Source organism: Vulpes vulpes, chromosome 1 (assembly GCF_048418805.1).
Source record: "Vulpes vulpes isolate BD-2025 chromosome 1, VulVul3, whole genome shotgun sequence".
NCBI lineage: Eukaryota > Metazoa > Chordata > Mammalia > Carnivora > Canidae > Vulpes > Vulpes vulpes.
This window is the reverse complement of record NC_132780.1, coordinates 131,382,958-131,394,281: the sequence shown is the minus strand read 5'-3', so window position 1 is coordinate 131,394,281 and position 11,324 is coordinate 131,382,958. Positions and strand designations below refer to the sequence as shown.

At 50.9% G+C, this 11,324-nt stretch overlaps 1 protein-coding gene across 17 annotated transcripts in view; it reads right to left on the bottom strand.

Annotated features, from left to right (window-relative positions):
- Nucleotides 1–432: 432 nt before the first annotated feature.
- The window catches only part of BRD2 (bromodomain containing 2), a 12,033-nt gene continuing 1,141 nt past the window's right edge, over nucleotides 433–11,324 (bottom strand). For 2 of the 17 annotated variants that reach the window (XM_072729161.1, XM_072729204.1), the window contains exons 2-14: nucleotides 8,137–9,446; nucleotides 6,220–6,523; nucleotides 5,877–5,968; nucleotides 5,480–5,617; nucleotides 4,850–4,988; nucleotides 4,544–4,758; nucleotides 4,074–4,448; nucleotides 3,449–3,577; nucleotides 3,001–3,252; nucleotides 2,631–2,896; nucleotides 1,729–2,033; nucleotides 1,290–1,412; nucleotides 433–1,179 (exon numbers count right to left, since the gene is read on the bottom strand). In XM_072729161.1, coding sequence (XP_072585262.1) covers nucleotides 1,043–1,179; nucleotides 1,290–1,412; nucleotides 1,729–2,033; nucleotides 2,631–2,896; nucleotides 3,001–3,252; nucleotides 3,449–3,577; nucleotides 4,074–4,448; nucleotides 4,544–4,758; nucleotides 4,850–4,988; nucleotides 5,480–5,590 — 2,052 coding nt within the window. In that variant the 5' untranslated portion in view covers nucleotides 5,591–5,617; nucleotides 5,877–5,968; nucleotides 6,220–6,523; nucleotides 8,137–9,446 and the 3' untranslated portion in view covers nucleotides 433–1,042. Of the gene's footprint in view, nucleotides 1,180–1,289; nucleotides 1,413–1,728; nucleotides 2,034–2,630; nucleotides 2,897–3,000; nucleotides 3,253–3,448; nucleotides 3,578–4,073; nucleotides 4,449–4,543; nucleotides 4,759–4,849; nucleotides 4,989–5,479; nucleotides 5,618–5,876; nucleotides 5,969–6,219; nucleotides 6,524–8,136; nucleotides 9,447–9,804; nucleotides 10,146–10,361; nucleotides 10,435–10,572; nucleotides 11,135–11,324 lie in introns of those variants that run through there. The other 15 variants (XM_072729106.1, XM_072729153.1, XM_072729185.1 and 12 more) reach the window with 14 other exon arrangements.

The window sequence follows — 11,324 nt, the reverse complement described above, 5'->3', positions numbered from 1 at the left end:
GCTTTTCCTCTATTTAAACCAGACCAGGGGCACCTGAGCGGTACAACTGGTTAAGCACCCCTTGGTTTCAGCTCAGGTTGGGAGACTGAGCCTATCAGGCTTGGCAATCAGTGTAGAGTCTGCTTAGGATTGATTTGCTCTTCCTCTGCCCCTCCCACTTGTGCTCTCTTTAAATAAATGAATCTTAACAACAAAACCAAACACTAAACCAGAACAAACCATGAACCTGAGTGTTATTTAGGATTCACTTTACATAAAGTAAACGAACTGACTTATCAGCACAGCCAAGAGCCTACTACTGGGGTAACAACTAAGGCAATCCAACCACAAGATGTCTCTTCCCCTTTCCTCACTTCAAAAATATTTTCCTCAATACTCTATTACGTTCCTTTTGAAACACTACAAAGCAAACATTATTACGGTAACTCAAAATTTGAATAATATTTTCTTTATTTACAAGTTAGAATCAACAGACAAAGAAAGACAATCCAGGGGACCAAATGGGGAGATGACTGAAACCCCCAGGGGCCCCAAATGGAGCAGAAGGAAAAGGGAAAACAGAGTAGAAAAAAAAGTCAACGTAAAAAAAGAGCTCCCCCTTCTTCCCTCCCCATGGAGGCCGAGGGGACCATGGCCCCACACCCCTCAGACTTACCTAGCTTAAAATAAATTAGAACAAACAACCTCAAAACAGGGCCTTTACAAGTGAACAGGGCAGCTATGGCCTCAGGTTAACCCTGGATCAGGGCCTTTGCCCACTCTCACCCTGTACCCGTGCCCCGCCCCAGTCATTTCAAATGGGGGCTCTATGCCCAAGAGGTCACTCTCAATGGGGCTGGGAACTCCATCTTACTTTGTCCATTTAAGTCCCTCCTTCAGTAAATGTCCCTGCACCCCTCCCCCTTGCAGAGCCAGCTCTCCTACAGTGGGAGGGAGGGGGGAGGAGATGAGGAAGTATCACAGCAAAGGGGGGGAAGGGGCAGGGCAGGGTGGTATAAGGGTCCGGTCCTGCGGAGCCTCCTGCCCCATCTGGCCTGGCCCCTTAGCCTGAGTCTGAATCACTGGTGTCTGAAGAAGAGGATGAGGAGGAGGAGGAGCTGGAATCTGAGCTGGAGCTGGAAGCGCTGAGGCGTGACACTGCTACTTGCTGCGCCGACGAGGACTCAGTTTTCTCACTTGCTGCGTAACAAAATTGAAGGGTAAATTGTACAAGTCTGATCTCCATTTGTCAAAGAAAGAGTCAAGAAAGGGGGATGTGGTGAATCTATAGTACCTACAGGAATACTTACCTTTCTTGGGAGGCTTTTTGGTGGAATTGAGCTGCCCACTAACATCTTGTAATCGCTTTTCTAGTTCCCGCTTCTTTTCCAAAGCCAGCTCTTCCTTGGTCTTTCCCACAGGTTTCTTAATGGCTAGAGTAAGAAACATTCCAGGTCTAAGGATTGCCATAAAGTGCCCGTCACCTAGTCACCCTATGCCCCCCCCCCCCCCCCCTTCTGCAATCCTTTGTTTTCCAGTCAGGAGTCTCTCATGGTTTGTCTTCCTAATTTTCCCCCAGTTTCCCTTCGGCAAAAAGTTCCTTTCCTGATCAGGAAACCAACAAATCCCCACACCTTCAGAAGTGGACAATCAGGACTGCAAGCATACCCTAGTAACCTCTTCTGCACTGTCCTCAGAATTACTTGAGGATTTCTGGATTAATGTACTAAAGGGTCATTTCATACTCACTATAGGGCTTTCGAGGTTTCTTTCGTAAGCAGGAAAGGACATATCGCTCAAGCTCTCTAAGCGTGGATGGCTTGAGGGTTTCAAAATCGATCTCAATCTCTTCTGGGTTTGAGTCACGCAAAGAGGGCTCTCTGGCCTGAATTATGTGCACAACTCGACCCAATTTCTCCCCAGGTAATTTGTTGATGTCCAAACTCAACTGTCGCTTTTCATCGTAACTCATGGGTCTGCTTTCTTCCTCCTCTTCTGAATCATAGCCTGTAGGCAGGGCAGGTGGGGCTGTCTTTGTGGCCTTTTTGGGCAGTCTATATAGGCAAAAAATTATCAATTAGGGAAGCATCACTAATCTCTCCCGACACATTCCCACTATTTAAATCCAGAAGTCTTAATTTCCTGCCAGAGTGAAGCTTCAGTTTTCCCACAAGGGTAATGGTGAGCCAACTAGAGTTGAGATACTAGAATAGACCTTCTCACATGCCAAGCACTTTACATTTATTTTGGGCTTTGAGAACTAGATGTTGGTATACTGACAGAAACTCATCTTTTTGCTCCCTAAATTACTACTTGTGGAAAACAAGAAAAACTACACATTTATTGGTGCAGAGAGAAGAAATAGACAAACTAGAAGACAAATCTGGCTAGTCACTAGTTTTCATGTAAATAAAGTTTTATTAGAATAGTTCTAAACCCATGCTTACATAACATCTATGGCTGCTTTTGCATTATTCCACCAGGGTGAACTAACTTTGGAACTCTACAGTTCTCAAAATCAGTACTTGTTACCTTGCCAATTAAAAATTTGTTGACCTCTGGCTTAAATAAAACTTCACACACACACACTCCACCCTGAGATTATAGTAATAGCCAAGCTGGTCTCTGCTTCCTGCTCTCTTATAACTTACTTGGTACCACTTCCTCCAGAAGGTCCAAAGCCAGGGGGGCCTAGTGTAGCAGCACTGCCACCCCCACTGCCACTCGCTTTCTTGGACTTCTTGGGCTGAGACGGGCGGGGTGCCCGAGATCCCTTGTCATCTTCATCAACCCCAGCTCGGCCTCGATGCTTCTCTGCCTTCCGTTTCTTCTTTTTCTCTTTTTTTTCTCTCTTCCGCTTTGGCTTGGATATAGGGCCTTGGGACAGGGCAGCCAGTTGTTCATGTACTGCCCTAAGCTGGAGACCAAAAATTCAGATGTACAATCAGAAAAATAAAGCAGAATAAAAGGAGTAACAAAGAAAATAAACAACTTCACAAAATAAATCGAGTGACAAGATACCTGCTCCTGTAGTTCAGCCAGTCTATGAGCCCTTTCTTCCTCGGAGTCCGAGCTTTCACTCTCCTCTTCTTCCTCCTCCTCTTCTTCGTCTTCTTCCTCGTCTTCTTCAGAAGAGCTCTCACTGCTACTTTCCTCGCTGGAGGATTCTGAAGAGGATTTGGCTAACCCAGGTGGCAAGGCAGTAGAGGCTGGTAAAGGCCCTGGTTCCAGTGGTTCATCCGGCATCTTGGCGTAACGGAACTCAAATACATCCTAGGGAAAAAGGCATCCTCAGAACCACACTAGTGAATGGCCCCCCGATTACACCCAGCCACCTAGTGTCATGGTACAGCTCCAATTTACAAACTGTATATACTGGGAGAGCCTCACAATAAGGTGGTACAGCAGAGGACAAAAAGCTCCCTAACCCAGACTCATTTGTTCTTCAAATTCCAACTGTGACACTCACCTGTAGCTTTCGTGCCATGGCCACAACATCGTGGTCTGGTGGATTGTACTTATAGCAGTTGGAGAACATAAGCCGCACATCAGCAGCAAACTCCTGTGCATCCCGGTAATCACGATTCTCCATCTTCCGCTGCAGAAGGAGGCAGCATCAGAAGCTGCACAGGCAGGAAGACTCACCTTTCCCTGCCAACCCCAGACACCGCAAGAGTAGCCCTCTCTCGAGAGCACAGTAGGGATGACCTTAAAGATCTATGCCCTGGGGTTCAAGTGTGAAGTCAAAGGAATTTGGGTGGGTTGAAGAAATATCTACGTCTAGAAAAAAAAACCATTTCTAAGTGATAGGGGTGGATGGGTGGCCTATCCTTCCAATCCCTTACTCCCCTAACCCAATTCTCCTAAATAGCACTTAGACATTAGTATTGCTTTGAAAACAAAACTCACCATACAGTTTTCAACTCCCAAAAATATACTATTATCAAGTACTTAACCTCCTGTCCCGTTGTTTTTAAAAATAAAATACCAAGAATCAAGATTGCCGTGTGCCTGTAAGAAGTCACTGATTGTTTTATTGAACCCAAAGTTCCAATCACTGCCTGAGCATCCCATCTGCCCCATGCAGTGGGTACCTTGACAGTGCTGAGGTCCATGGGGTGCTTAATGATGTCATGGTAGTCATGCAGGCCAAGAGCAGAAGCGTCCACTGGTTTATAGAAAGGCCAGGCATAGGCAGCATGCTTCTTAGAGAGCAACTCTTTCAAAATGCCATTGCAATGTTTTAACTGTTCTGACAGCTTTCCTTTCTTGGAGCTCTGGTGTTGTTGCTGAGAGTCAGGCAAGTCTTTGCGTGGGGGCTTGATGGGGCGGCCGCTCTCTCTACGCATAGGGGGAAGACGTGCTGCCTTAGGCTCAAGACTCCCAGGGGGGCTGGCTGGGGAACCAGGAGCCAGGATGGCTGTAGGAGTAGGTGTGGTAGTATCTGCTTTCCGCTTTACGCCTTTTTTCTGTAGAGAAAAACAAGATGTGAGCCTTTTAGGGTTCACCACCTCATCCAAGACCTTTCCCTTCCCATTCCCCAAAGAAATCCACACATCTGTACCTTGGCAAGGGGCTGGGCTGGGGGAGCTGCAGAGACGGCAAGGAGCTGGGGTCCAGCAGAGTGTAACGACTTGAGAAGGGGAGAAGAGATGACTGATGGGTGGGGAATGTTGAGGACAGTGGTAGGTATCTCAGGTGGTGGAGTATATAGAGCTGTGTGAGACACAGAAGAAACAGCCGGCACCTGGTGGGCACTGGTGATGCTGCCCTGGAGTGCTGGGGGGGGGGGGGGGGGGGAGAAAAAAAAGATTAGTTCTGTTATCTTTCCCCATCTTATCTCCATTAGGAAAACTGTGACTCTTCCTACCTGCTAATTTGGCCCCCTTCTTGTGGCTGTTCTTAGGAATGGTCACCACAAGCTCTTGTTCCTCTTGTGGCATTGATGCCACTTTCTGTAGGAAGATCTTTTCCAATGTTTGTGCCATCAGGACAATATCATCAGTGGGCTACAGGAAACAAAAAGATTCAAATGCCAGTTAAAGGCAGACACACCAGTTTTCTCAAAGGCATTCCTATTCCTAGGTCCAAATACTACCATCACCTCTCCAACTTTGTCATAAGTACTAAGAACCACCACACTGGTTGGGCCACTTATCTCCATATCCTCCCAATTGTCCATCAATATGCAAAGTTCAAATGTAAGGGAATGAAACTCTCAAGGAGAATACATTCTGCTCTACTCAGCAATAATCTCTCTCTGGAGATTTCTTTTGAGAAACAGGGTCATCATCCCCAAGTATGAAAATGTTCTACTTAAATAACCTTCAACTTCAGATTTCTGAAGCCACATCCCATCACTGTGCTCAGGGGTATCCTTTGGAGCTCAGATTTTCTAGATCCTACCTACTTTGAGAACACCTTCAAACATTATACCAACAAAATAAGCAATAACATAAGCACTCTCTCTCTATTAATAAACACATATAAAAAAACTCACCTTGTTGTAGATATAACAATTGGTGAACATGGTGTTAAAATCCTGCATACATTCTGAAGCAGCCCAGTAATAGTTGTTTTCAAGTCTCCTCTTAATGGTACCCATGTCCATAGGCTGTTTTATGATTTTGTGATAATCCTAAAGAAAGAAACACTAGATCAGTCACTGAAAATGCCAGTTTTCCTAGACAAACTACTGACCCCAGCACACACACACACACATACACATCCCCTATGCAAAATAGGTACTCCCCTAAACTGCGGCCCCAATTAAACTAAGGACAGAGAAAAAAATGGAATGAGATTCTTAACACCCGGTTGGAGGCCCCTATCTATGCCTTTCCCTAACCACCCATCTCCCACCCAACTCTGCAAGGTTTCCCATCCTGAAACATTACCTCTGGGGCTGGCTATCCATGGGCTGCATGAGGGAGAGGAAGAAGCTAAGAATTTTGGCCACCGTGGTCCTCTCCCAACCTGGGGTGGGAATCTGTAAAATGGAGCCAGGGCACAAAGTTAAGGAAGGACACATGGAGGGGGCACAATGAGAGATGCCAAGATAGCAAGCAGTTGGATCAATAATCACAAAGGACCAAGAATCCAGATATCTGGTGGCTACCTGCCCTACAGGAGAGATGGGAACTCCCTAGGGGCCGCAGCACCTATACTAAGCAGCCCACCTCCACTCACACACATACTTCTTCATTCCCAATACCTCCCAACTCCAGTATCCCTACTCACCGGCAGACCCAGTTTGACGGCATCCACAGGCTGCCTAAAGGGCCATGCAAACTGATGTTTCCACAGAGCCTTCATCACCACCTTGTGCAGGTATTGAAGCTGGTTGGTAACCCGTCCTGGCTTTTTGGGATTGGACACCTCCGGGGGTGGTGGGTTGGCAGGGGTCAGTTGTAAAGCTGGCACTGAAGCCATTGTAGGGCTCTCAAATCCCTCATACAACAGAGAAGGCTTCCGAATCCTTTTCCCTGGCGCTGCTGCCTCTGGGCCCAGCCCCAGTAACCCTGCATTCCCCTCCCCAGGGAGCCTGCGAAATGGGAGACATAATTAGATGTTGTAATTTTATGAAAATCAGTACTGCCACTTATACTACATAATAAATCCAGGTTTTGAATTTGGTGAGAAACAATCAAGCTTACGGAAGTGGATCTTAACCACAGCCAGTATATCCCAACAATCTGGAGATTTTGTTCTTGCCCCTCCCCCACTTTTTATTTCCCTATGTTGAGTACACTTATCCAGATTCCACCTTACAGGCTCTGACAAGCTTATTTATTTAATTAATTAATTAATTAATTTATTTATTTATCACTCCTTTAAAAGTAATGCCCCAAGACAATCTCTCATATAGAATAACAGCAAAGCATCTACGAACCACGAGCTTTACAGGATGGGACTTAAGCAAAATGGGTGGAGCAAAGAAGCACAAGCCCCAAGCTTCCTCCTCACTAGGGGCTTGGTGGTTGCCATGGTGGTTGAGCCTGAGGGAAACGAGTGAAAAGCGGAACAAAATAGGAAGCAAATTTCACAAAATGCTGATGAGACACCTAAGAATCCATCTGGGCACAAGAGAACACACCATCATCCTCCCCACAAGCTCTGTTTAATTTTTAGTAGAGAATGAATCAGAAACCTAACGGAAAACCTTACCAACATATTTTGAGACAAGGGGGGCATTTGTCAGACTTCAGGGCCTGGAATAATCCAACTGCCAGACCCCAGAAATTACTCGAATTCCTCTCCCTCCTCCAAAAGACTCAAAAATAGACCCGGCCCAGTCCCCAGTCAAGGTCAGCACATTTCAGCTGGATAGTGATGGACCACCCACCACCCCGCCAAAAAAATTACATTAACGGCTCCCACTCTAGCACCAGACTCTGGGAATCGACAGCCAAAGTGGTTCAAACTTATATTCTCTCTACTAGTCACGACCAGGGGTATCCCAGGGCCCAGGACTACAAACACTACATGGGAGATCTCATTGTTTACATCCGCAGAGCTGGACTAAAATCCTTAGCTCCACCCTCCTGCCCCGAATGTAACTCTCAGAGCTATCCAAAACATCCCCTCCAAGGAAAACGCATGCAAACAAATCCTCAACGTAAAACTGACTCAGTCATTGAAAGAATACTCAATGACCTAGGCTGGACACACAAACCCATAGACTAAAAGTAATCCCTTTGCCCCACTGGCCATCTCCGTCGCCAGTCAGGCTCTATCACCATGGCAACCCCATAAGGTGCTTGATGTGGCCACTCAACACCCTGAAAGACCTATGATAAACCGTTGCTACACACCAGACCCACCACCTGCAGGACCGGCTACCCACTCAACGTTGTCCTTTCCCTTTACATTCCGCCGCCAACCTAGCTCTGTTCGACTAGGTTAGACTGGACCACGGCGAGAAAAGTAACGTATAAATGGACAACCTGTACTCCCTCCATACGCAGTACCTGGCCCTCGACCACCGTTCCAAAACCGTCACCCAACCCCCTCCGCGAGCCCCCAAGCCAACAGTCGCGCCATGGAATAGCAACGAGCCCAGAGTCGGTTCCGTCCGTCCTCCCTCCGAACCCGACGCTCCACGTCCCCGTGCCGCAGCCCCCAACATCTTCCCACACGCGGATCGCGAGAACCTACTTGCTGTGGGGAGTCACGTTTTGCAGCATCCTGACCACGGGGAACCGGCGCTGCCCTCAGCCGCGGAAAGTCCGGGTGGCCTCGGTTCCCCTTACCGCCCGGTCCAGCATAACCCGGGAAGTGGGGGGGTGGAGGGCCCCTGCCCTTGGCCCTCCAGTCGACAACTCCCGCCCCCGTCGGGCCGGCACGAAAGCAGTCTTCTCCGCTGCTTCTCGGAGAGCTCCCAGCAGCTTGGCGCGCTCCGCGGGAGGCGGACAGCGAGAAAATGGCGGCGGCCTCAGCAGAGGCGGGCAAGGGGGGACGGACTCCTCAAACACTAGGACGGCCCCCAATCCCGGACACCGTCGTCAATACTGCCCGCTGTTGATCTGCAAGGATCCCCTCTTCCTGCTGGGACTGCCCGCAGCGGACGAGGTCCCGTTTCGATCTCGGATGGAGGCGGATGAACACGAAAAGTGGTTTAGGGAGCCGCCGCCTCCATCTTTGAAATCCTCTTGAGGGCGGAGTAGAGGGGGTGGACAGACTCCGAGGACTGGGCGGGGCCCGAAAAAGGGGAGCGTCGGGGGCTTCTATGGGGTCTGTACTGTCCGCCGGGACCGGTCATAGGCCGAGACGAAGGCCATTTCCAAACGGATGGACGTGGATTGCAATGGCGGCCCCCGACGACTCGAAGGCTATCAGTAGGCAGAATCCTCCAGCTCGTTCTAGAGGATGCTCCACTCCAGCGCGAAATGGCGCCGCCGAGCCCCGCGCCAGCCCTTTATATATAGGCAGGGAGGAGGAGCTTCGCCGCTCATGCGCGCCACCGTGTTCGAGATTTCCCCCACCCCCTCCGCGCGCGCACGCTCGCTCACGCGCGTGAAGAAGCAGAGTCGAAAGGGGCGGAACACCTCTCCGCGGGAGCGTTTCCTATTGGTTTGCTGGAGCGATGACGTCATAGGCTTCATTTCCAAGGTGTCAGTCACTAGGCAGAAGAGTACCGCATAGACCCATAGGGAACCGGCAAACCGCCACATCTCTGAGCCAATTGGCTGCGCTGTGGTTCGACGACTCCAGGGAGAGAGGCTGGCATGGGTGCAGCGCCTTCTCCCCGCCTCCCCTTCCAACAAAGTCTTCCCAGGCGTCCAGGCCCGGTGCGACCGGCGACTGCCAAGCCCAGGCAGGTCGTGACATTTGCAGATCCTCCATTGGCCAGGCCGACGGGACTGAAGGGGCCGCGTGGGCGTAGCCAGCCGGGGCCCGCCAGGGTGTGGCCGCAGGACGCCTGGCGGGCGGTGATTCTCGGCGAAGAGGCCGCTGCTGTGAGCAATCTGAAAGGAGGAAGAAGACGCCATCTTAGAAGCCGCGGCCTGCTCTCTGGCGGAGAACTAAGGGCTCCCGAACGTAGCAAAAGGATCTAACGTTCCGGAACTCCACAATAAAAAATACAGGCCTGCTGCAGTCTAAAAAATCCTTCCCTTTCCCCAGGTCAAATAATCGGAAGACAAAGGCACAAAGAATCCACGGGCTCTCAAAGGCTTAGCTTACCCACAAGACAACCAAGTCTAGGATATTACCCAAACGCACACCCAAGCACTTCCCCAATCCCTTCACAGTTGCCCATAAAGTATCCGCCTGCTCGACAAAATCCCAGCAGCCCTAAAGTGAGAGCAAAATCTCCAAACATACCCATTTCTCTGTAAAATGAAACCCACCTCCGCCCCAAACTTCATTCCGGTGTCCGGCTCAGAGCCGAAAAAACAAGTTCTGCGAGGTCCCCTCTGACGAGCTCAGACCTCTTCCCAAGCTCCCGGCCCTCCCCAACCCTGAGGGCAGGCCCGAATCCCCCCTCTTAGGGTCCCTCCGCCTCGGGGGCGGCAGGGCCCCCCATCCCCCCACGAGGGTCCGGAGTCCTCCCCACGGAGCGGCCGGTCCATCGGTCAGCGCCAGGGAGGAGGGCGAGCGGAGGCGGCGGCTGCAGCTCAGATTAACCCTCCCCCTCCTTTCTCTCCCCTCCTCCCCTTCCCCCCGGGCTGTCCGCCTCCGAGGAGGGGCAGGAGCCATTTTGGGAGCTCAGTCTCGCCCCCTCCCCCAACCCACTCACTAACTTCCCCACAATTCGGTTACCCGCACAGGGCTAGACTATGTTGGGAGTCAAGATCGAGAATGCAAGACCCGGCTCTCTCGAGCCGTCTCTGGGCCCCCCGCCCAACCCCCGCACCCCTTCTGGGAGAATTATCCCCAACCTGGGCTTTAGCGGGAGGTCTCCCTCTCCAGCTCCCCTTCTCTGGATACGAAGATAGAAAACTGACTGCATATCTGAGAAAGGAAATTAATGTAAATCAACGAACGTAAGCGCCTCCACCTCCACCTCCACCCCGGAAAGGCTCGTGAGGGCCTAGGTCCTTGCGCTCCGACCACATCACCCTCCTTTCGCAGGAGCTCTTGAGCCCTAACCTCGGTCACTGCGTCTAAAATGGCCGCCAACCTCACGTCTTCTCGACCAGCCCGGTCGGGCAAACCCTGCGGGGAGAAGTGCACACCGGGAGGGAAGCCTCTTCCCCTAGTACCACCGCGCTCCCCCACGCAGGGACCAGGCTTCGGCCCCACAAGTACATGCGGGATGGCGCGGGTGGCTGCAGTAGGGAGGGCAATGACACAGCAACTTTGCTGAGGCCTGCTCCCCTCCCCCCACCCCTCCCCCTAGTGGCCCAGCCTCCTAAATCTGCAGTTCTCCACCCGAGGCCTCGCAAGTTTGCAGAGGCCCATTAGGGGGACCGGCCGGGAAGAAAAACTTAGGAGGTCGCGAAAATGCTGGGTCTTTGAAAGCGAAAGGGCAGCCAGACCTTACTCTGGCTTACTTTCCCGCATTCCGGAAAATCACTGCGCCCTGCTCCCTCCCAACCTCCCCCCCCCCCCCCCATGAGTCACAGGGGAGGCTAACAGCTAGTCAGGAATTTGGAAAAGTAACTCTCTCCTCCTTTTCGTTCCCTCCCCCGCAGTACACAAGGAGAGAACTGTTCAGGAATGGGGGAGGGGATGGAGGAGGCAGAAGACGCCACCCTGGAGAAACCCGAAACCTTGGGAGCTGTGAAATCATTTCAGGTCCTAAGACTCACTCACTCCTGTCTGAACCACGCTTTCTACAGCCCTCCCCGCACCCACCTTGGGTTTGGTTCTGTTCCCAAGCGAACCCCAAGCTTTCAGCC